We start from the raw sequence: 25,720 nt of genomic DNA, 5'->3' as shown, positions 1-25,720 counted from the left end.
CACCTCGGAAGCCTCTCTCATCCTTTGGGGGAGGAGAAGAGGCTGGGTGATGTTGCAAAAAAAAAAAAAGGTGGAGGCCCGTGGTGCTGGCTTCCTTGCAACCTGCCAGAGAGGTGGGCCTTCATTAACCTGGGGATGGCACAGCCGGGCATGGTGGAGGAGGTGGGCCCGCCCTCCCAGCCAGCCCTGGAGCAAAATCCCGGCCAGCCAGGGTTTGGAGAAGCTTGTAAGGATTTGTCAGCCAGATGTGACAAGATTGTCAAGAGGCAAAGGAAGGGAGGAGATCTGATATTAATCAGCGCATAGCTCGGAGCCAAACTTTCTAAAATGCAGTGTAGTAACATGTTCTTCTCATTTACTGCCTCTCTTTGTGGCCGCCTGCCGGCCTGCCACTGTTGGGGGGATGGCAGCTGATCTTCCCTAGTTGGAAGAGGAAAATCCTGGCTGGGGGAGGAGGGAGGGGGAAAAAAAACCCCAAGCCCACCCTTCCTTGGGACCTGACTGCCCCTTTATGGTGCTGGGGAGGGGAAGGGGATCGCATTGGGGCGAGTTAGAGTGGTGGCATTTGTCCCCCATCACAGCTGAGATTCTTCAGTTGAGCCTTCAGCCGTCAATCATCAGTGAGCGCTTTGGGCGGGGAATTGGACATCAGTCATTTATTGACCACACAGCCTGTGCAGAGCACTGTACTAAGCGCTTGGGAGAGCGTAATATGACTCTTCCAGGATCCTGGAGTTTCTGACAGCCAAGGGCTTCCCTGGGATAATTCTTCACTCGCAACAACCATGCGGTATGGGAATTATTGCCAACTTGTACTTCCCAAGCATTTAGTACAGTGCTCTTAGTAAGGGCTCAAAAAATACAATTGAATGAATGAATGAATTGTTGTTTTGGGGATGCAGCAGAGAGAAGAGTCCTAAACAGCATCCATAAGAACTGGGTTCCAGAATCTGATCACGTCCAGTTGAGAGCATTGACAGTGAGTTGCATCGTATTTATCTGTTATACCCTCAGCCACTCGTCTGTTTTAGTTTTTTAACCCTGGCTCCTGGGTTTTTGTGTTTTGGGGGGGGTTTGTTTTGTTTTTAATTCACTTTTGGATTTGGTAGAATAAGTCAATTCCTTTGAAGAGTTTTCAAGAAACTCATGAAAATCATGAAAAGGCCAGATTGGGGCTGGAGGGCGGGTGGGGGGAAGGGGGGGAGAGTTCTTCATGTCCCAAGTTTCACTCCTAGGTGTCCCCTGGGGGAAATTTGAAATGGCATTTTAAATGTTGCTCCTGTTAGTTCTAATGACAAAACATGGAAGTTTAAGGTGTGGAATAGGAGCACCTGGAGTGGAGACTGTAAATATCTAAACTAAAAGATAGCTAGAAATAACTAAACAAAAACATTTCTGTGCATTTTAAAAGAGGTTTAGAATCAGTAGCAACAACTGGGTAATGATCCTCATTTCATTTTGCAATTGCTAAAGGGAAATTTGCAGGCTTAACTGCATTAGTAAAATGTGACGATTCCACCACTACTGTGAGCTAAAACTATACTAGATGTGTTTTATTCTAGAGCCCGTACATGTTTGATCTAAATAAATGTTTCCTGTAGGCTTGTTACATTAATATTATAGTTACCGTATGGCTAGAGTGGGAGCAGCTAGGAATGATAAGATAGGTTGTGAGTACAGAGACATTCTCTGAAAATGTTCACTTCCATGGGTATTGTAGACCTATGCAAAAGCCGTATAGCTGTGTGCAGACATGCAGCGTAATTTAAGTAATCTGTAATATTACCCGGTATCAATTTAGTGCTTTCAAACCGATAAGAACTCAGTGCTACCGTTCCATCCCATCTTGAGTGGAAAATGATGGGCTCAAAATGGCTAATTGGTCCTTCTCTAGGTCCGGAACTCTGATCTGTGATTTCAAGTTCCGGTGTACAGACCGTTGTAAAGGAGTTTGTGTGTTACTTTTCATTTGAGAGAGAAATTCTCTGCTTTCGGTGGACTTGTACGAATCTCCCCAAAAATGTGAAGATCCAGGGAAGCGGCCATACATTCCCCACCTTTGGACATTTCAGGAAAGGGGGTGCTCTGGGTCAGGATATGGGCGATGTCAATAATAATTGGGGTATTTGTTGAGCGCTTATTATGTGCCAGGCACTGCACTAAACACTGGGGCAGATACATGATAATTGGGTTGGACGCAGTCCCTGTCCCACGTGGGGCTCACATTCTTAATCCCCATTTTACATCTGAGGTAACTGAGGCCCAGAGAATCGAAGTGACTTGCCCAAGGCCACACAGCAGACAAGTGGTGGAGCCGGTATTAGAACCCAGGTCCGTCTGGCTCCTTCCAGCAGGCGACACTGCTTCTCTTTCCGGCTTAGGTCAACCTGCAATCAGACAGGTGGGGAAAAGGGAAAAGCGTTGTTCCCTGAAATAAATAAAATTCCTAGATCATGACAGTGGATGGGAGCCAGCTTCACTCCTCTGTCCAAACCTGATGCTCTTTAAATGTGTGGGAAGGGGAAGCTCAAAGGAAATGGGCTTCAAAAGGGCCATCAAGGTCCATTTTGGAAGGGCCTGAGGGGCAAGAAAGAGCCAGTTGCCTGTGTTTTCCCTTTAGTTCCTGCGTTGTTTTGACCCGGGGCTCATAGGGGCTCCTAAAGCCGAGGAGGAGTGCTTATGTTCCCATTCCTTATCTTCTGGGGCTCACATCACTTACTTCCACCTCCAGAAACTTCTCCACTCCAAAGGACTCTGGCCCCAAGTTGAATCCATCTTCTGTAAGGTCCGGAAGGCCCTGAGGCAGGTCGGGAAGCTCCTGAGGCGTTGAGCACGGTTGTGACTCTCCTTTTCCTTTTTGAAAGCATCCTCTAGTTTTTTCCACCCCACAGCTTTTGTTTCAGATTTTTTTTTCATGGTATTAAGTGCTTACTGGGTGTCAAACACTGTTCTAAGCACTGGGGTAGATAGAAGCTAATTAGGTTGGACACAGTCCCTGTCCCACTTAAGGTTCCCAGTCTTAAACCCCATTTTGCAAAAGAGGAAAGTGAGGTGACTTGCCCAGGGTCACACGCCAGACAAGTGGTGAAGCCGGGATTAAAAACCCCAGGGCTTTCTGACCCCCCAGGCCCGTGTTCTATCCACTTGTCCACGCTGCTTCTCTAAAGCATAAAAGGTTTACGTGGAAAATGTAGCCAAAAAGGAACTTTCTGCTAATGCTTTTTGTCAGTCTGCACGAAATTAGCAAGTTTTTAAAATGCACTCTCGTTTTCCTCTTGAAGTCCCTTCCTTTCCAAAACTTTCGACAGGAGAAGGAGTTGTTTTTAAGTCTTCTCAAGTTAAACATATTTATTAGCTGAAAATGGAAAATACTCCAGAAGGAAAGAGGGTTTTTTGGGCTTTAGACTATAGGATATTATTATTATTATTATGTTATCGTTATAGGCAGGGAACATGCCTGCTAATTCTGTTTGTATTGCACTCTCCCAAGCGCTTATACAGTCCTCTGCTCATAATAAGTGCCCAATAAATGCAGTTGTTTGGTTAAGCACTTAGTATGGGTCACCTCCTTCCCTTCCCCACAGCACCTGTATATATGTTTGTACGTATTTATTACTCTATTTATTTTACTTGTACATATCTATTCTATTTATTTTATTTTGTTAATATGTTTTGTTTTGTTCTCTGTCTCCCCCTTCTAGACTGTGAGCCCACTGTTGAGTAGGGACCGTCTCTATGTGTTGCCAACTTGTACTTCCCAAGCGCTTAGTACAGTGCTCTGCACACAGTAAGCGCTCAATAAAATACAATTGATTGATTGATGGGTCAAGCAATATCCAAAGCACTGGGGTAGATACAAGTTAATCAGGGTGGACACAGTCCCTGTCCCACATGGTGCCCACAGTCTTTGTAGGAGGGGGAACAGGTATTTAATTCTCATTTTACCTTTGAGGAAACTGAGGTAGAGAGAAGAAAGTAAAGCAGGCAGAACCAGGATTAGAACCCAGGGGACATGTCTACCAATTCTCTTGTATCATAGTCTCCCAAGTGTTTAGTACAGTGTTCTGCACACACTACAGTGTTTAGAATGCACTCAGTAAAGACCGCTGATTGATCAGATTTAGGCCATAGCTAAACTCCGGGCAGTTGCTGCTGAATCAGTCATGTCCATACCTGTAGAGGTTTAGAAGACGGCAAACCAGGCTGGGGATTTGAGGTCCTTGGTCTCCAATAGTGTTGTTAATAATAACAATTATACTGCTATTTGTTAAGCACTTAAATTGTGCCAAGCACTGTACTAAGCACTGGGGTAGATACAAAGCAAATCGGGTTGGACAAAGTCCCTGTCCCACGTGGGATTCAGTCTCAGTCACCATTTTTCAGGTGAAGGAACTGAGGCCCAGAGAAGCAAAGTGACTTGCCTAAGGTCACCCAGCAGACAAGTGGTGGAGCCAGCATTAGAACCCATGACCTTCTGAGTCCCAGGCCCAGGCTCTATCCACTTGTGTTGTCTAGTCAACAGGGTCCAAACAGAAAGAAAACCCTCTGTCCTTGCTCACCCAGAAAAAGAGATAGGGACGTCTCCAAGTGGGATAATTGTCGTCACAACCTTTTTATTTTTATTCTTATTTTTATTGAAAACCATCAAGAGCTAGCCCTGTTCTGAATTCCTTGAGCCAACTACATCCCAATTCTTTCTCCTCCCCTCCAAAAACCATTTGGTAATGACAGGCTCCGCTCCTGCCAAGACCCACCCGAGTCCTAATCAATCAGTGGTATTTCATTCATTCATTCAATCGTATTTATTTATTGAGTGCTTACTGTGTGCAGCGCTTGGGAAGTACAAGTTTGCAACATATAGAGACAGTCCCTAGTCAACAGCGGGCTCACAGTCTAGAAGGGGGAGACGGACAACAAAACATAAACCAAACAAAATTAATACAATAAATATGTACAAGTAAAATAGAGTAATAAATATGTACAAACATATATACAGGTGCTGTGGGGAGGGGAAGGAGGTAAGGCAGGGGGATGGGGAGGCGCTTAACCTGTGTAGAGGACTGGACTAGGCTCTTGGGAGAGGACAATCCCAGCAGAATTAGCAGGCACGTTCCATGCCCATGGGCAGCAAGCTCATTTCTCCAGAGAACTGAATAATAGTAATAATAATGGTATTTGCTAAGCGCTTACTATATGCCAGGCACTGTACAATGCCCTAGGGTGGATCCACACAAATGGGGTTGGACACAGTCCCAGTTCCACATCGGGCTCACAGTCTTAATCCCCAATTTACAGATGAGGTGAATGAGGCCCAGAGAAGTGAAGTGACTTTCCCAGGGCTGCACAGCAGACAGGAGGCAGAGGCAGTATTAGAACCCATGACCTTCTTACTCCCAGGCCCGGGTTCTATCCACTATGCTTTTGTTCCTTGTTCCCTCTGTGCTTTGTTAAGGGAGAAATCTTATCCCACCAGCGGGCCCCAATATCTCTCTGCTGTCATTTACTCCTATTCTGGATCACAGGGATATTCTGGGAGACAGAAGTCCATGAGGTTGTGTGTACAAAAGTGGAGTCTCAGTTGCTGTGTGTGGGGTGTGTGTCCGAATTTGGAGCAGGTTGTGTGGGAGAGAATATTCCTGTTGTCCTTTCCCCAGAGCTTAGTCCAGTGTTTTGCACACAGTAAGCGCTCAGTAAATTCCATCGATTGATCTATGTGTGCAAGTGACATGGCGAAGGAATGTTTGTTGCCTATGAGCAGCATAAAATGCATGGTGTCTGGGAAGATGCCATGGATGTTATACTCATTCAGTCAGTTGTATTTATTGAGCGCTCACTGTGTGCAGAGCACTGTACTAAGTTCTTGGGAGAGTACAGTAGAACAATAAAAAACACATTCCCTGTCCATAATGAGCTAGAGGAGGGAGATGGACATTAATATGACTATAAAGAATTAATTTAATATTAATATAATGTATAGGGAATGCATCTGTTTATTGTAGTGTACTCTGCCAAGCGCTTAATACAGTGCTCTGTTCACAGTAAGCACTCAATAAATACAATTGAATAAATATAATTTATAATACAATATTAATTTAAATAAATATAATAAATAAAGACGGAGGGCTACATCCATCAAGCCCTCTGAGGATGATTAAAAGCTGTAATAGTAATAATAGCATTTATTAAGTGCTTACTGTGTGCAAAGCACTGTTCTAAGTTCTGGGGTGGTTGCAATGTGATCAGGTTGTCCTATGTGCTTCTCATAGCCACACTGCTTCTCCTTGACCTCCTATCTTTTATTCCCTGGGACAGCTCGGATTCGGGGAGCTCGTTTACCCCTCAAAGCTATTGAAGAGATCGGTTCCATCTCAACCCCCCTGTCCCACGGCCACAAAACTTCCATCCCAAGAGTTCCCCATGCGGCTTTGAACCCCGGAGTCGGGAGCGTTTTTCCTTTCTTCTGTTTTTTTTCCGCTAAGGTTCGAATGGCTTTAAAACGATCTGTGTCTGGGCCAGGGGAGACCCTTTGATGCCGAGGTGGAGGGTGGCGGTTTCTCCACAACCAGAATCGGCCCTAACCTGCACCATCTGCTGACGCCGCTCGGGCCGGGATTTCCTGTCCGCTCTCAGAGCGTAAACCCCAACCTGTCCAGCTGGGTCCCAGGGAAATGCCCATAACGGATGAGTGGCCGGAGTTTCGTTCATACACTCATTAGGTTGTACTTATTGAGCTCTTCCTATGTGCAGAGTACTGTGCTTAGCCCTGGGGAGAGGACAGTACAACAGTAAACGCACCCAATCCCTGTCCACAATGCGCTTACAGTCTAGAGAAGCAGTGTGGCTCAGTGGAAAGAGCCTGGGCTTTGGAGTCAGAGGTCATGGGTTCAAATCCCGGCTCCACCAGTTTTCAGCTGTGTGACTTTGGGCAAGTCACTTCTCTGGGCCTCAGTTCCCTCATCTGTGAAATGGGGGTTGACTTTGAGCCTCCTGTGGGACAACCTGATCACCTTGTAACCTCCCCAGCACTTAGAACAGTGCTTTGCACATAGTAAGCACTTAATAAACGCCATCATTTTTATTATTATTAGAGGGGGAGACAGACATTATTTTGAATAAATGATGGTGTTTATGCGCTTTGTGCCAGGCACTGTACTGAGCGCTTACTATGTGCAGAGCACTGGACTAAGCACTTGGGAGAGGATAGTACAACAATAAACAGATACAGTCCCTGCCCATGATGAATTTAGTCTAGAGGGGGTGGCAGATATTAATATGAATAAATGATGGTAAGTACTTATTTTGTGCCAGGCCCTGTACTAAGCACCGGGGTGGATGCAAGCAAATCAAGTTGGATGCAGTCCCTGTCCCATGTGGGGCTCTCGGTCTCAACGCCCATCTGACAGATGAGAAAACTGAGGCAGAGAGAAGTGAAGTGACTTGACCAGGGTTACAGAGCAGAGAAGTGGTGGAGCCGGGATTAGAACCAGGGACCTTCTGACTCCCAGGCCCCGGCTCTAGCCACTAGATGTGGACATAAGTGGACATAAGTCTTTTAGACTGCGAGCCCACTGTTGGGTAGGGACTGTCTCTGTGTGTTGCCAACTTGTACTTCCCAAGCGCTTAGTACAGTGCTCTGCACACAGTAAACGCTCAATAAATACGATTGATGATGATGATAAGTGTGTAAGGCCAGGAGGGAGGATGAAGAAAGGGAGTAAGGGCGACGCAGAAGGGAGTGGGAGAAGAGGAAAGGGGGGCTTAGTCAGGGAAGGCTTCCTGGAGGAGATGGGCCTTCAGTAAGGCTTTGAAGGTGGGGGAGAGGATTTTGAGCCAGAGGCCTGGGAAGGGTCAGAAAGATGCCACCCTGAGGATACCCATCAGTGGAATGTATTGAGCGTTTACTGTGTGCAGAGCACTCATAATTATAATTGTGATATTTGTTGAGTGCTTACTATGTGCCAGGAACTGTAGGAAGCCCTGGGGTAGATACAAGTTAATCAGGTCAGATACAATCCCTATTCCACCAGGGACTCACAGACTGTGGAGGAAGGATGACCGGGATTGAATCCCTGTTTTGCAGGTAAGGGAGAAGTGAGAAGTGAGAAGTGATTTGCCCAAGGTCACACACTGGATTAGAACCAAGTTCCTCTAACTCTCAAGCCTTTGCTCATTGCTTCCCGTGATGTTTTGTCTTTTCCCAAATCCACCCTTGGCACTTTACCCCATCACACCTTTTGGAGTCTTGTAGGGCAGAGGGGTGGTTCATTCCCTTTTCACAGATGAGGAAACTGAGACCCTGAGGCAGTGAATCACTCTTTTTCAGGGTATTTAAGTGTTTACTATTTTTCAGGCACTGTTCTAAACTCTGAGGGAGGTACAAGCTAATCAGAATGGACAAAGTCCATGGTGCTCACACTCTTAGTCCTCATTTTACAGGTGAGGGAACTGAAGCCCAGAGAAGTGTAGTGACTGGCCCAAGGTCACACAACAGACAAGTGGCAAAGCCGGGATTAGAACCCAGTTCCTCAGGCCCGGGTTCTTTGTTTCTCTGTAATGTTTTATCTCTTCCTAACTCTGCCCTCTGTGCCTTTCCTCAGCCCAGCCTTTGGAGCCTTGTTGGTGGTTTAGGGATTCATTTCCTTTTCACAGATGAGAAAACTGAGCTTTTTATAATAATAATAATGGCATTTGTTAAGCGCTTACTATGTGTCAGGCACTATTCTAAGCGCTGGGGGAGGTACAACATAGATTGGACAAAATCCATGTCCCACACAGGGCTCACGGTCTTTATCCCCATTTTCCAGATGAGGTAACCGAAGCCTAGAGAAGGGAAGGGACTGGCCCAAGGTCACACAGCAGGCAAGTGACGGAGCCAGGGTTGGAAACTAGATCCTTATGACTCCCAGGCCTGCGCTCTATCCATTAGGCCACACTGCTTCTCTAACACCCGGGTTGGGCAGACAATGTGCTTTCCTCCCCAGATCCCACCCAGGGCCTGGGGCTTAATAATAATAATGATGGCATTTGTTAAGCGCTTACTATGTGCAAAGCACTGTTCTAAGCACTGGGGGGATACAAGGTGATCAGGTTGTCCCAGGTGGGGTTCACAGTCTTAATCCCCATTTTACAGATGAGGTAATTGAGGCTCTGAGAAGTTAAGTGACTTGCCCAAGGTCACATAGCAGACGTGGCGTATCCTGGATTCGAACCCGTGACCTCTGACTCCGAAGTCTTTCCACTGAGCCACGCTGCTTCTCATAACCCAGTAACAGTGTGGACTAGTGGCTAGACCCCGGGCCTGGGAGTCAGAAGGACCTGGATTCTAATCCCGGCTTCCCCACTAGTCTGCTGTGTGACTCGGGGCAAGTTAATTCACTTCTCTGGGCTTCCTTTGCCTCATCTGCAAAGTGGGGAATAGGACTGTGAGCCCCAGGGGGGACAGAGATTGTGTCCAACCTGATGAGCTTGAATCTGCCCCAGCACTTAGTACAGTGCCTGGCACATAGTAAACACATTTGGGTGTTTGATATTCGCTCCACCCCCAATCCCACAGCATTTATGTACCAATCTTTAAATTGTATATTATAAATTAGTATTTATTCCTGTTAATGACTGCCTCTTCGTATAGATGGTAAGCTCATTATGGGCAGGGAACCTGTCTGCTAATTCTTTTGCATTGTACTTTCTCAAGCTCTGTCCATAGAAAGTGCTCAGTAAATACTTGTGAACGATTGAGTGCTAGATCTGTCTCAGGGGAAGTAGAGTGATCAAATGGCTAGGGCACAGGCCTGGGCATCAGAAGGACCTGGGTTCTAATCCCGGCTGCGCCACTTGTCTGTTGTGTGACTCTGGGCAAGTCATTTCACTGCTCTGGCCACCCTCATCTGCAAAATGGGGACTAAGACTGCGAGCCCCATGGGCGATAGGGATTGTGTCCAACCTGATTACCTTGCATCTACCTCAGCGCTCAGTACAGTGCCTGCCACATAATAAACACCTTTGGAGAAGCAGCGTGGCTCAGTGGAAAGAGCACGGGCTCTGGAGTCAGAGGTCATGGGTTCAAATTCTGGCTCCACCAGTTGTCAGCTGGGTGACTTTGAGCAAGTCACTTTAACTTCTCTGTGCCTGTTACTTCATCTGTAAAATGGGGATTAAGACTGTGAGCCCCCCGTGGAACAACCTGGTCACCTTGTAACCTCCCCAGCGCTTAGAACAGTGCTTTGCACATAGTAAGTGCATAATAAATACCATTATTATTATTATTATTATTATTTGGACACTTGATATTCACTCCATCCCCAACCCCACAGCACTTATGTCCATATCTTTAAATTATATACAATAAATTGTTCATGCTAATGTCTGTATCAGCCTATAAACAGTAGGCTTGTTATGGGCAGCGCTGGGGTGGGCACACAGAAATTGGATTGGACACAGTCCCTGTCGCGCGTGAGGCTCACATTCTTAATTCCCGTTTTCCAGTTTCAGTAACTGAGGCCCAGAGAAGTGAAGTGACTTGCCCAAGGTCACTCAGAAGGCAAGTGGCAGAGCCGGGATTAGATCCCATGACCTTCTGACTCCAAGGCCCAGGCTGTGTCCATAAGCACTGGGGTAGACATAAGATGATCAGAGTGGCCTCTGTCCCCTTCAGGTCTCCCAGTCCCCGGGGGATGGGGAGTAGGTCTTTAATCCCCATTCTGCTGATGAGAAAACTGAGGCTCAGAGAAAGTCAGCGGCTTGCCCCAAGTCACACAGGAAGCAAGTGGTGGAACTGGGATTAGAACCCAGGTCCTCCAACTCCCAGACACACTCTCCCCACAAGGCCAGGAGACCAGGTCTTGGGAAAGCAGAACACCTCCTGCTTGGACTTCCACCCCTGGTTTTCCTCAGATTCTGGGCCAGGGAATGTCTGTTTAGTGTTATATTGAAACCTCCCAGGCGCTTACTACAGTGCTCTGCACACAGTAAGCGCTCAATAAATACAATTGATTGAATGAATGAATGGAGCCAGGACCGTGAGACTGGGTGGGAAGCTTTAAGGAGATGCCCCTGCTAAACTGAAAGCCCGTTATGGGCAGGGAGTGGGTCTGTTATATTGTCCTATTGGACTCTCAAAAGCGCTTAGTACAGTTCTCTGCAGACAGTAGGTGCTCAATAAATATGACCAAATGGATGTGCCCCAAGGGGACCTGGATAATAATAATAATAATAATGATGGTATTTGTTAAGCACTTACTATGTGCCAGGCACTGTACTAAACACTGGGGTGGATCCAAGCAGATCGGCAGAGTGCTCACAATCTCAATCCCTGTTTTACAGGCGAGGTAACTGAGGCCCAGAGAAGTGAAGTGGCTTGCCCGAGGTTACACAGCAAACAAGTGGCGGAGCCGGGATTAGAATCCATGACCTTCTGACTTCCAGGCCTGGGGTCTATCTACACTCCATGCTGCTTCCTGGATCTGCCAAGTGACCAGGGAGCTTTAAAAGAGAGTGGGGTGGTTGGGAAGGAGAGGGAGAAAGCAATCAGTCACTCAGTTATATTTACAGAGTGCTAACTGTGTGCAGAGCACTACATTAGGCATTTGGGAGATTACAGTATAAGACACATTCCCTGCCCACAATGAGCACGAGTTTAGAGGGGGAGAGAGAGATTGATATAAATAAATATTGGATATGGACATAAGTACTGAGGGGCTGGGAGGGAGGATGAGTAAAGGGAGCGAGTCAGGGCAACGCAGATGTAAGTGGGAGAAGAGGAAAGAAGGGCTTCATCAGGGAAGGCCTCTCGGAAGAAATGAGCCTCCAATATGACTTTGAAGCGGGAGAGCAGTGATCGTTTGTGATCGTTTATGAAGAAGGAGGGCTTTCCAGGCCAGAGGCAGGACGTGGGCGAGAGGTTGTCGGCAAGATAGACGAGATCGAGGTACAGTGAGAAGGTCAGCGTGAGAGAAGTGAAGTGTGCCGATTGGGTTGTAAGGGGGGTGGAAAGTCGATAAGGTGGTCAAAGCGGATGGAAAGGTTTCTGTTTGCAAGGGGAGACCTTGGCTGAAGTATCTCTCGTTACCCATTACCAGCTGAGTGGAAGGATGTCTGTAATAATAATAATTGTGGTATTAAGCGCTTCCTGTGTGGAAAGCTGAGGAAAATACGAGATAGGTTAGATCCAGTCCCTGTGCCACATAATTCTAAATAGGCGGGGGAACAGGTATTAAATCCCCATTTTCCAGCTGAGGTAACTGGGGCCCAGAGAATGATAATAATAATGGCATTTATTGAGCGCTTACTATGTGCAAAGCACTATTCTAAGCGCTGGGGAGTTTGCAAGGTGATCAGGTTGGCCCACAGGGGGCTCACAATCTTAATCCCCATTTTCCAGATGAGGTAACTGAGGCCCAGAGAAGTGAAGTGACTTGCCCGAAGTCACACAGCTGACAATTGGCGGAGCTGGGATTTGAACACATGACCTTTGACTCCCAAGCCCGTGCTCTTTCCACTGAGCCACGCTGCTTCTCTAAGCAAGTGAAGTGACTTGCCCAAGGTCATTCAGCAGACAAGTGACAAAGCTGGGGTTAGAACCCCGGTCCTCCTGACTCTCAGGCCCGGGTTCTATCCACTAGACCACACTGCTTCTCTATCCTTGGCCATGCTACAGGGATCTAACCAGCGGTGAATTACGATTAGGACATTCTGTGTCACCCTGACTTGCTCCCTTGGTTCTTCCCGGTTCTTCCCTGCTCCCAGCCCCACAGCACTTTTGTCCATATTTGTCATTTTATTTCTATTAATGTCCATCTCCCCGCCCCCAGATTGTAAGCTCGTTGTAGTCAAGGAATTTGTTCATTGTTATATTGTACTTTCCCAAGCGCTTAGTACAGTGCTCTGCACACAGTAAGCATTCAGTAAATACTATTGAATGAATAAATTTTTCCTAGTGCCCAGAACTGACTGCTGCAAAGGAGAATCTTCTTGAAGCCTCTCTGAGCAGTAACAATAGCAATAATAATAATAATAGTGTGCTTACTATGTGCCAGGCATTGTACTAAGCGCTCGGGTAGATACAAGGTAACTGGGTTGGACACAGTCCCCAAGCGCTTAGTCCAGTGTTCTGCACACAGTAAGCACTCAATCAATACGATTGAATGAATGACAACTATGCTATTCTATTCCTATTCTATTTATTTTGTTAACGGTGTGCATCTAGCTCTATTTCTATTTATTCTGATGACTGGACACCTGTCCCCATGTTTTGTTTTGTTGTCTGTCTCCCCTTTCTAGACTTGTGAGCCCGTTGTTGAGTAGGGACCATCTCTATATGTTGCCAACTTGTACTTCCCAAGCGCTTAGTACAGTGCTCTGCACACAGTAAGCGCTCAATAAATACGATTGAATGAATGAATGAATGAATGGTTGGGCTCACAGTCTTAATCCCCATTTTACTATAGAGGCCCAGAGAAGTGAAGTGACTTGCCGAAGATCACTCAGCAGACAAGCAGCAGAGCCAGGATTAGAACCCAGGTCCTTCTGACTCCCAGGCCTGGGCTCTAGCCACTAGCGCACACTGCTTCCCCGGATTGCCTCTCTTCTCAACGCCAAGCCAACTGGTCCCAGGGGCAGTAGGCGGAATCTCGGAATCTCAGTGGAATCTCGGAATTCCTCCTACTCAAAATCCTGTTACCCAAATGATTGACCAAGTGTCAACGCACAGGTCTTGGGGTCTTGGAGATCAGGAAACATGTTTGGACGTGTGTGTGTGTAAGAGAGAGAGACAGACAGAAGAAGCAATCACATGGCTCTTTCCCAGAACTGAGTAGAAACAGAGACTGGGGTTTTGGTAGAAACTAAAGTTTTATCCCTGCTGTCCGTCCGAACACCCCAATGCCCCAGAAGACTTGTGCAACGAGGTGAGGGAGGAGGAAAGAGTAGGAAGCAGTGATAATTCCCTCGATGAACGTAGCCCGCTTTAAACATCTGCTTCCCGTTTTTGGAGAATGGACGGATTACATTCTGAAAGGAGTTTTCCATCCCCATTTCCATATGCACCTCCCCAACCTGTAATTAGAATGTTGAAGTTTTTCTTGTCTTCAATTTTTGAAAGTAATACTATTGTTCTGCGCGTGGAATGCTGTGAAAATCCTTCTTAGTGGAAAAACACATCAAGCGGCTTGATATTGGAAAATTTCTTGGGCCCTGTAATTAGCTTTCCCTTTTTTTTTTATAAATGATTCACATTAGATTATTTCCCTAGCTGCTTAATCAACATCATTAGGGCTTGTTAAAATGGGTTAGTTTCGAGCTGATCTCCATGTAGCAATCCCAGCATCGTTCTTAGATCGGCTTGGCGGCTGAAAGCTTTGAAATACTGAATCAGACAAGAAGGTTATTAACCCTGAACAACCAGGTTTGAATAGAGCGCTTTTGCCAGAGTCAAACTGGAGCCTGGCTTTTTATTTCCTGCGGCATTTAAGTGCTTATTATGTGCCAGGCACTGTACTGAGCACCGGGGCAGATACAAGCTAATCAGGTTGGAGTCGGTCCGTGTCCCATGTGGGGCTCACAGGTACAGCTGAGGTCACTGAGGCCCAGAGACGTGAAGTGACTTGCCCAGGATCACACAGCAGACAAGTTGTGGAGTCGACAAGTGAACCTGGGTGCTTCTAACTCCCAGGCCCGTGCTCTATCCAGTAGGCCACGCTGCTTCTCAGTCCATTGTATTTATTGAAGGCTTACTGTGTGCAGAGCACTGCGCAAAGTACTTGTGAGAGTACAGTATAACAATATGACACATTCCCTGCCCACAACAAACTTACAATCTAGAGGATGAGCTAAATTGCAGCAGAGCGTAGTGTGAGTCCCATGTGAGACTGGGACTTTGTCCAACCCAATTTGCTTGAATCCACCCGAACACTTGGTACAGTGCCTGGCAAATAGTAGCACTTAACAAATACCACAATTATTAGTATTTTTACTCACCATGTGGAGGAAGAGAAAAGTGCCCATTCATAACGGGATAACAGGGATTTTCTCACACACACAGCACGAAACACCCCTCGTAATAATGATAATAACGATAATAATTGTGGTGTTGGTAAGAGTTTGCTACGTACTATACTAAGCGCTGGGGTAGATACAAGCCAGTCGGGTTGGACACAGTCCATGTCCCACATTGGGCACACAGTCTTCATCCACATTTTACAGAGAAGGGAACTGAGGCCCAGAGAAGTAAAGTGACTTGCCTCGGGTCACACAGACAAGTGACAGAGCGAGGATTAGAACCTAGGTCCTTCTGACTCCCAGGCCTGGGCTCTAGCTACTAGATCAGACTTCTTCCCAAGACAGATCAATCAATCCATGATTTTTATTTAGTGCGTACTATGTGCAGAGCACTGTACTAGTCGTTTTGGGTAGGACAGTACAACAGAATCAGCAGACACGTTCCCCACCATTAACGAGTTTACAGTGTAAAGGGAGAGACAGATTTTAATATGAATAGATGTCATTTATAATATACAATTTAAAGACATGTACGTAAGTACTGTGGAGTTAATACTCTCTTCCAAATTCATTCAATCATATTTATTGAGCGCTTACCGTGTGCAGAGCGCTGTATTAAGCACTTGGCAGCCTATAGAGATAGTCCCTACCCAACAACAGGCTTACAGTCTAGAAGGGGGAGACAGACAACAAAACAGAACATGTAGACAGGTGTCAAAATCGTCAGAACAAATAGAATTGTAGCTATTTGCACATCATTAACAGAATAAATAGAATAGTAAATATGTACAAGTATAATAGAGTAATAAAACTGTACAACTATATATAAGTGCTGTGGGGAGGGGAAGGATGTAGGGCCGGGGGGGATGGGGAGGAGGAGAGGAAAGGGGGGCTCAGTCTGGGAAGGCCTCCTGGAGGAGGTGAGCTCTCAGTAAATCCACTGGCTATTTGCTTTCTTTAAAGAAGAAAGCTTTCCTTGAGAAGCAGTGTGGTCTAGTGGATCGTTCCCGAGCCTGGGCGTCAGAAGGATCTAGGTTCTTTCTAATGCCGGCTCTGCCGCTTGCCTGCTTTGTGACCTCTGGCAAGTCACTTCACTTCCCTTTGCCTCAGTTACCTCATCTGTAAAATGGGGAGTAAGACTGTGAGTCCCACATGGGACCAGGACTATGTCCAACCTGATGATCTGGCATCTACCCCAGCGCTTAGTACTGTGCCTGGCACATAGTAAGCACTTAACAGTTACGATAAAAAAAATTTACACCAGATCCACCTGCTCTTGGTATTTGACAGATAAACCTCCCTGGGGAACTTGGGGCAGGAACGTGGAAACAAAGTCCAGTTTCTCAGCTAGGGTGCAAAATATAGCTTAGTAGTCACTTTGATCCCAGAGTCTTAGGTGTCCATGTGGCCCCTGACGGGCTCCTTAGCTTAAATTGTGCTGTTTTAATCACAAGAAAGTCCAGAGAGGAATAGTCTGCCTAGGTTCATTGCACAGGGAAGCCACCTCATCGGTCCTCAGGTCTGATCACACCTGTGCACATACTTCACTTTATTTTCAACTTTTAGAAACTAATATTAAGGTCAGTATTTGAGCCCTTACTATGTGCAGAGCACTGTCCTAAGCGCTTGGGAAAGTCCAATAATACAAATACACTCCCCGCCCACAATGAGCTTACAGCCTAGAGGGGGAGATAGACATTAATTTAAGTATAAATAAGGCAGAGAAGCATCTTGGCCTACTGGGTAGAGCATGGGCCTAGGAGTCTGTTCTAATCCTGAGAAGCAGCATGGCTCAGTGCAAAGAGCGCAGGGTTGGGAGTCAGAGGTCATGGGTTCTAATCCTGGCTCCACCACTTGTCAGCTGTGTGACCTTGGGCAAGTCACTGAACTTCTCTGGGCCTCAGTTCCCTCATCTGTAAAATGGGGATTAAGACTCTGAGCCTCCCGTGGGACAACCTGATCACCTTGTATCCACCCCATCACTTAGAACAGTTCTCTGCACATAGTAAGCGCTTAACAAATGCCATCATCATTATTATTCTTATAATCCAAGCACCATGGCTTGTCTACCTTGTGACCTTGGGCAAGTCACTTTTCTGAGCCTCAGTTCCCTCTTTCTGGAAAATGGAGATGAGGGTGGTGAGCCCCGTGTGGGACAGGCTACCCAAGCACTCAGTACAGTGCCTGGCACAGAGTAAGCGCTTAAATACCATTATTATTATTGTTGTTATGGCTTTCATTCACTGGTATATATTGGGCTCCTGCTCTGTGGGCAGGTAGGGTGATATACTGGGCACTTGGGAGCGTATAGTAGAAGTAAGACACAGAACCCCTGCCTCAGTAGCTTACTCTTTGTACCACTGGCTCTCGGGGAGACAAGGCACCATTCCTTAGTCCCTGTGAGGCAACGGGGTGCCTATGGTAATTGGGTAGACTAGCAAGACGCCTACCCAAATGGAGATGCAGTGTGGCCTAGTGGAGCAAGCACGGACCCGGGAGTTAGTAGGACTCCTGAGTTCTAATTCCGGCTCGGCCAGTTGCCAGCTGGGTGACCTTGAGCAAGTTTATTCACTTTTATATTAATGTCTGTCTCCCCCTCTACACCGGAAGCTCGTTGTGGGCAGGGAATGTATCTGTCTGTTTATTGTTATATTGTCCTCTCCCAAGTGTTTAGTGCAGTGCTATACACAGAGTAAACCCTCAATAAATATAATTGAATGAATTAATGAATTATCTGGTCCTCTGTTTCCTCAACTATAGAATGGGGTGCCTGTCCTCCTACTTTTACTGTGAGCCCTGGAAAGGACAGGGATTGGGTCTGACCTAATTAACTTGTACCCACCCCAGCGCTTAGAACAGTGGTTCACGCATAGTAAGCGCTTTAAAAATGCCCCCCAAAATGCCGTAAAATTCCAAATGCATCTCTGGAGAACTCCCAGGTTGTTGTCTCTCCCCCTTCTATACTGTGAGCCCGTTGTTGGGTAGGGACCTTCTGTATATGTTGCCAACTTGTACTTCCCAAGCACTTAGTACAGTGCTCTGCACACAGTAAGTGCTCAATAAATACGATTGAATGAATGAATGTCATCAGAACAGCGAACAGCCAAGAATTTAGCCACTGGAGGAGGTTGGGAGTTATAATCTTGGGTTTCTGTCATCCTTCCTAAAGGACAACTACTCAACCTTCCCTTGAAATAAAGTTTTCTGTCTTTTTCTCGGTTTGCAGAAGCAGCGTGGCATAGAGGCTAGAGCACAGGCCTGGGAGTCAGAAGGGCCTGGGTTCTAATCCTGATTCCTCTGCTTCTTTGCTGGGTGACCTTGGGCGAGACACTTCACATCTCTGGGCCTCAGTTATCTCATCTGTAAAATTCACTCAATTGTAGTTATTGAGTGCTTACTGTATGCAGTAATGGGGATTGAGACTGTGAGCCCCATATGGGACAGGGACTGTGTCCAACCTGATTAGCTTGTATCCACCCCGGTGCTTACAACAGTGCTTGACAATAGTAAGCACTTAACAGATTCCATAATTGTTGTTATTAGAACAGTGCTTAACACATAGTAAGGGCTTAACAAATACCACCATTATTGTTATTATTCTCTGTCAAAGAAACAATCCTCTAAACTGAGAGCAAACCCATTTTTCAGAAAGAATGAACCCCGGAGAGGGAAGCCAAGGGCGCTTGAAGCCTAGGGCAGAACGGAAGCTGGAAGTCTTAGGACAGGGACTGTGTCCAGCCTGATTACTTGTATCTGCCCCAGTGCTTAGCACAGTGTTTGGCACATAGTAAGAGCTTAACGAGTTCCGTTATTACTATTGGTTTTGAATCGCCGACTCTGTCCTTTACCACGTCAAATAGTGCCCAGCTCAAACCCATTAGCTCCCGCCCAACCTCTCAACTGGGTCGGAACTGACTTGATTCGACTCCTTCCCCCGAGATAGGGTGGCCACTGGTAACCCTCGGGCACCAGGTCAGACGGGTGACTCCGCGGGCATTACACTGGGCACACACCGAATGCCACGACGTCTGGGCAACGTTTTGTCTGCCCAAACTGGGGACGTTCCTCAGGGAGCACCCCAAAACCCGATGCCTTCTCCCCCCAGGGCCTGCCCGGACGTGAACACCTCCTCTGAGCAGCCGGCGAACAGAATACAGAGCAGACGGACGGTCACCCGTGTCCAATGGCCTGGGGCAGCCGGGAAGCCGGGCTGGAGCCGGTCAGTATTGAGCGGTGTGGAGAGCACTGTACTAAGCGCTTGAGAGAGGACAGTGCAACAATAACCAGACACATTCCCTCAGACCACCATGCCACCAAAGGAATGGGATCCAACCCTATCCCGTGAGGCCTAGTGGCTAGAGCCCGGGCCTAGGAGTCAGAAGGACCTGGGTTCTAATCCTCGCTCCGCCATTTGTCTGTGTGAACTTGGACAAACCACTTCACTCCCCTTGAGTGTAAGTTCATCCTCTAGACTTTAAGTTCATTGTGGGCAGGGAGAATGTCTGTTCATTATTCTAGTGTCCTTTCCTAAGCACTCAGTACAGTGCTCTGCACACAGTAAGTGCCCAATAAATATGATTGAATGAACTTCTCTGGGCCTCAGTTCCCCCATCTGTAAAATGGGCAGTAAGACTGGGAGCCCCAATGTGGGACATGGACCGTCTCCAACCCAATTAACTTTTATTTCATTCATTCATACATATTTATTGAATTGAATTTATTTATTGAATCATTTATTGAATACGATTGAATGAATGAATGAATTTGTTGAGCGCTTACTGTGTGCAGAGCACTTTACTAAGGGCTTGTATCTACCGAAGCGCTTAGTACAGTGCCTGTCACATAGTAAGCACTTAACAAATACCATTTAAAAAAAAACCAGAACTGTGAAATTGAGTGGCCAGCCAGTCCATAGCACTTATTCTCTTCACAGCCCTGTTTTAAGTACTTGGGAGAGTACAACAAAAGAGAAAGACATCTTTGAGGGTAAAAACTCCCCAGGATCGACTATCACCAACTTAACAATAATAATAATAATAATTTTGGTATATAAGTGCTTACTATATGCCAGGCACTGTACTAATCTCTGGGAGTATAATACAGGCAAATCAGGTTGGTCACAATCCCTGTCCCTCATGGGCTCTCAGTCCGCATCCCCATTTTACAGAAGAGGTAACAGAGGCATTGAGAAGTGAAGTGACTTACCCAAGGTCACACAGACAAGTGGCAGAGATGGGGTTGGAACCCAGGATCTTCTGATGCCCAGGCCTAGGCTCTATCCAATAAGCTGTGCTGCTGTCAGGAACAAGTTCTAGGCTAGTTGGACTTTGGACCTAACCCATGATGGCAGGGGTGTGACTGATCACTCAGTCAGTGGTATTTATTGAGCACTTACTATGTGCAGAGCACTGTACAAAGGACTTGGGAGCGTACAAGACAACAGAATTAGCAGCCACGTTCCTTGCCCTGGCCCCATATTTGCTGCACAAAGAACTTGGTTCTGGATGATCAGCCCAGAACTCTGCAGTCTGAGCCTCTGGTATTTAAGCGAGTATTAACGTGCCAGGCACTGTACTAAGCACTGAGGTGTATACAAGCAAATCAGGTTGGACACAGTCCCTCTCCCACTCGATGTGCCAAGCACTGTTTTAAGCATTGGGGGTAGTTGCACATTAATCGGGTTGCTTCTGTTTCCAACTTGTACTTCCCAAGCGCTTAGTCCAGTGCTCTGCACACAGGAAACGCTCAATAAATGCGATTAAATGAATGAATTGTACCCACCCCAGCGCTTTAGTATGGTGCTTAACAATAGTAAGCGCTTAACAGATACCAGTTATTATTATCATTATTATTATTAAATGGGACGAGGAGACGTGGTGAGCAGGGAATGTCACTTTTTTTAGTTGTGTTGTATTTTCCCAAGCACTCAGTACAGTGCTTTGCGCACAGTGAATGCTCGGTAAATACAATTGAATGAATAAGAGACATGTTTCCTTTTCAACTGGGCAGAAGACTCTTCCGCGAGCTATCATGAGGCAAGCTCGGACTGAGGTTTGGCCCCTTCTTCCCATGACGTGACCTCTAACGCCAACCTCCTCGCTGTACCTCAATCTCGTCTATCACGCCGCTGACCCCTCGCCCACATCCTGCCTCTGCCCTGGAACGCCCTCCCTCCTCAAATCCATTCATTCATTCATTCAATCGTATTTATTGAGCGCTTACTGTGTACAGAGCACTGTATTAAGCGCTTGGGAAGTCCAAGTCGGCAACATATAGAGATGGTCCCTACCCAACAGCGGGCTCACAGTCTAGAAGGAGGCGACAGACAACGAAACGAAACATGTAGACAGGTGTCAAAATCGTCAGAATAAATAGAATTGTAGCTATACCTATAAATCCACCAGACAAGGACTCTTTCTTCCACCCTTCAAAGCCTTATTGAGGGCACATTTCCCCCAAGAGACCTTCCCTGACTAAGCCCCCCTTTCCTCTTCTCCCACTCCCTTCTGCATCACCCTGACTTGCCCCTTTCTTCATCCCCCATTCCAGCCCTGCCGGACTTGTATCCATCTCTGTCACTTATTTATTCCCATCTCCCCATCTAGGACTGTAAGCTCGTTTTGGGCAGGGACCATGTCTGTTGATTATTGGATTGTCCTCTCCTGAGTGCTTAATCCAGTCTACACACAGTCAAGCGTTGGATAAATTCAGTTGAATGAATGTACGCTTATTTCCTTGCAGGCGATCAGCTGTACCCTGAGCTGTAGTTGTCAGTGTTTCAAACCAGGAAAGATCAACCCCCGTCAGTGTGAGCAATGCAGACATGGTTGGGTTGCCCACGGTAGGTAACATCCTTGGATTCTTCCCCGGGCCACTCCAGTCCTCATGTACCCCCCAACCCTGGCTTCTTCCCTGTTTTCTCCCCTACCACCCCATCTTGATCGTCCTGAACACCTGCTAGATGGTAGAGGGCAGAGAGACGAAAGAAGGAGAATTTCACTTATTCTTTCTAGCCACGGAGGAGGAGGAGGAGGCAGACCCTGCTACTTAAGGGGAGATTTAGGGACCCTCAGTGGATTTCTTTTTCCTGCCTTCTCCCCTGTGGCAGAACCTCTTGCCTAAGGGAAAATTTAGGGATTCCCAGTGGGTGGCATTTTCCATGGCTTCTCTGTTGCCTTCCTGGGCTTTTCCCCTGTGGAAGAACCTGTTACCTAAGGGGGAATTTCAAGACCACCAGGGAGTTGCATTTTTTCTGGCTCCCCCTCCCCACCCACAGCAGAACCTGTTTCCTAAGGGGAATTTAGGGACCACCAATGGGTTTAATTTTCTTGGGCTTCTCCCCTTTGGCAAAACTCTTGCCTAGGGGAGAATCTGCCCCCCACCCCCACCCAACAGTGAGTTGTATTTTCCTGGCATCTTCCCTGTGGCAGAACCTCTTGCCTAGGGAGAATTTAGGAACCACCAGTGGGTTATAGTTTCCTGAGCTTCTCCCCCATGGCAGACTTAGGGATCATCAATGGGTTTCATTTTCCTGGCTTCTCCCCTTGGCAAAACCTCTTGCCTAAAGGGGAATTTAGGGCCCCCCCAGTGGATTTCTTTTTTCTGCCTTCTCCCCTGTGGCAGAATCTCCTGCCTTAGAGAGAATTTAGGGACCCCTAGTGGGTTGCATTTTCCTGGGCTCCTTCCCCCGCCACACCCCAGGTTGGGTCGGGGAACCAAGAGTTAGCTGCAGACGACTCCCCATGGGCCAAGTTTCGGGGGCTCCTCTTGACCGTTTTCAATGCGTGCGATTTGCATTTCAGCCCTGAGCAAACTGAGGTTCCCCAACCTGTACCCCCCCAGCCAAGTGGAGATCGTCCAGTCCAACGTGGTCTTCGATATCGGCAGCCTCATGCTCTACGGGACTCAGGCCGTCCCAGTCCGCCTGAAGATCCTACTGGACCGACTGTTCAGCGTCCTCAAGCAGGAGGAGGTCATCCAGATCTTGCATGCACTGGATTGGACCTTGCAGGATTACATCCGCGGCTATGTGCTTCAGGTACCGGCCCGAAGGCTCTCCCTTCCGCCCCCTCCCCCTTTTTTAATGGTATTTAAATGCTTACTATATGTGCCAGGCACTTTTCTAAGCAGCAAACCCCTCAGACTGAGAGAGATCCGAGAGGCCCCTGTCTGAACCGCCTTCCGGTGGAACGAGTCAACCCGGGCATTTCCTCCCTGATGCTGTTAACCGGAGAAGCAATAATAATAATAAAAGTGGTATTTGTTAAGCACTTACTAAGTGCCAGGCACTGTACTAAGCGCCGGGGCAGCTACAGGCAAATCAGATCCGTGTCCCCCATGGGTCTCACAAGGCTCAATCCCCGTTTTGCAGAGGAGCGAACTGAAGCATACGGAAATGATTTGCCCAGGGTCACACAGCAGACAGTAGTAATAATAATAATTGGGGTATTTGTTGAGCGCTTACTATATGCCAGGCGCTCTAGTAAGCGCTGGGGTGGATACAAAGCAAATCAGGTTGGCCACAGTCCCCATCCCATGTAGGGCTCACAAGTCCTAATCCCCATTTTCCAGATGAGGTAGCTAAGGCCCAGAGGAGTGAAATGACTTGCCCAGGGTCACACCTCAGACAAGTGACAGAGCCGAGATGAGAACCCAACTCCTTCTTCCTCTGAGGCCCATGCTCTGGCCACTAGGCCATGTGGGTGACGGAGACAGAATTAGAACCCAGAACCTTCGGACTCCTAGGCCTGGGCTGCCGCTTCTCGAGTAGGTTTTGGTCGTGCCAACGCGGCAAGCCGACGTAGTCTTCGGATCCAGTCGGGAAGCTTGAAAGAGAATCTGGGTTCAACTAGCCAGATCTGACCTTGTATGGAAACCAGCATTCCAGTCTTACATTATGACACAGATCAATATTTAATGATCTCGATAATCTTGCTTTTTAGTGTTAGGATTAAAAATATGGAATCAATTACCTTGAACCTCTTGCCCATGAAACATTTATGACGGTACATTCCTCCTCCTCCTCTCAGAAACTCTTACACGCCTTGTGAAAAATCTCAGTAGGCCATCAAATACATGTTCTGTGATAAAATATTTATCGTAGTTATTGGGAAAAGTTAGCCAGAGCCCGAGTTTGAAAGAACTCCAGCACTCTAGTGTAATTACAGCTGAGCTTGGCGAACACCGGCAATAGATCAATACGGGTTCATTTGTTCTCTGATCTTAGTTGCTGGGAAGATTATTAAACTGGGAGTGAAAGGATACTTGACTTAAACGAGGAGTTCTAGCTAGGGCCGACGGCTTCTTCTCTGCTCCTGAGTCGCGGGGCCTCTCGGTGAGAGGAGAGAGGACTACCCTTGGGACGATCGCGGAACTGGGCAGGTTGTTTCTTTGTGTCAGGCGCTGCATGAAAGGGCTTGGGAGAGAGACGAAATAATCGGGTCAGGTTCCCACGAGACAGTAAGCTCGTCATGGGCAGGGAACATCCTTTCTCTGGTACTCTCCTGAGCGCCAAGTTTGGTGCTCTGTGCCACAAGAAGCACTCGACAGATACGATTGACTGACCGTCTGACTCCCAGCCAGGGCACTCTGGAAGGCAGGTGGTTGTATTTTTATGGTACCTGGTAAGCGCCAACTCTGTGCCCGAAACCGTTCAAAGCCCTGGGGTAAACACAAGGTGATCGGGCTGGACACGGTCCTCGTCCGACAGTCTTAAATCCCCGTTTTGCGGATGAGGGAACTGACGGCCCAGTGAAGTGACTTGCCCAGGGTCACCCGACAGGCAAGGGAGGGGAGCCACGATTGGAACCCGGGTCCTTATAATAATAAGAATAATAATGGCATTTATAAAGCGCTTACTATGTGCAAAGCGCTGTTCTAAGCGCCGGGGAGGTTACAAGGTGAACAGGTTGTCCCACGGGGGGCTCACAGTCTTCATCCCCATTTTACAGATGAGGTCACTGAGGCCCAGAGAAGTGAAGTGACTTGCCCGAAGTCACACAGCTAAGTGGTGGAGCCGGGAGTTGAACCCATGACCTCAGACTCCCAGGCCCGGGCTCCATCCACCAGGCCAAGTTGCTAGGTGAAAAGTGAAGGAGCCAAAAGCTGGGATTGTGTGCTTGGTTTTGAGGAGAGAGTGAGGCGAGACTGTAAGCTCGCTGTGGGTGGGGGCTGTGTCTGTTTGTCGTTCTGTTGTCCTCTCCCAAGCACTCAGTACAGTGCTCTGCACACAGTCAGTGCTCAGTAAGTACAGCTGACCAACTTCACTTCTCTCTGCCTCTGTTCTCTCTAGTCTGTAAGCTTGTTGTGGGCAGGAAATGTGTTTATTGTTGTAGTGTCCTCTCCCAAGAGCTCAGTACAGTGCTCTGCACACATTAAGTGCTCAATAAGGATGACTGACTGCCTGACTTCACTGAGAGTCAGAAGGCCGTGGGTTCTAATCCCAGTTCCGCCACTTGTCTGCTGTTGTGACCTTGGTCATGTCACTTCACTTCTCTGGGCCTCAGTTACCTCATGGGGATTGAAACCGTGAGCTCCACATGGGACAGGGACTGTGTCTTACTCGATTTGCTTGGATCCACCCCAGCGCTTAGCACAGTGCCTGGCACAAAGTAAGCGCTTAACAAATACCTTCATTACTATCATTATTATTACTTCTCTTTGCCTCCGTTCCCAGTAGACTGTAAGCTCTTTGCATTCATTCATTCAATTGTATTTATTGAGCACCTAT

The 25,720-nt window shown here is 47.3% G+C and overlaps 1 protein-coding gene across 4 annotated transcripts in view; it reads left to right on the top strand.

The window, feature by feature from the left end:
* The window catches only part of BNC1 (basonuclin 1), a 44,946-nt gene that overhangs the window by 5,338 nt on the left and 13,888 nt on the right, over positions 1-25,720 (top strand). The window contains exons 1-4 of one of the 4 annotated variants that reach the window (XM_038767263.1): positions 934-979; positions 19,097-19,210; positions 21,733-21,832; positions 22,794-23,029. In XM_038767263.1, coding sequence (XP_038623191.1) covers positions 19,175-19,210; positions 21,733-21,832; positions 22,794-23,029 — 372 coding nt within the window. In that variant the 5' untranslated portion in view covers positions 934-979; positions 19,097-19,174. Of the gene's footprint in view, positions 1-933; positions 980-19,096; positions 19,211-21,732; positions 21,833-22,793; positions 23,030-25,720 lie in introns of those variants that run through there. The other 3 variants (XM_038767262.1, XM_038767264.1, XM_038767266.1) reach the window with 3 other exon arrangements.

The sequence above is a fragment of the Tachyglossus aculeatus genome, chromosome 26, assembly GCF_015852505.1.
Source record: "Tachyglossus aculeatus isolate mTacAcu1 chromosome 26, mTacAcu1.pri, whole genome shotgun sequence".
NCBI lineage: Eukaryota > Metazoa > Chordata > Mammalia > Monotremata > Tachyglossidae > Tachyglossus > Tachyglossus aculeatus.
This window is presented reverse-complemented; position numbering and strand designations above follow the sequence as displayed.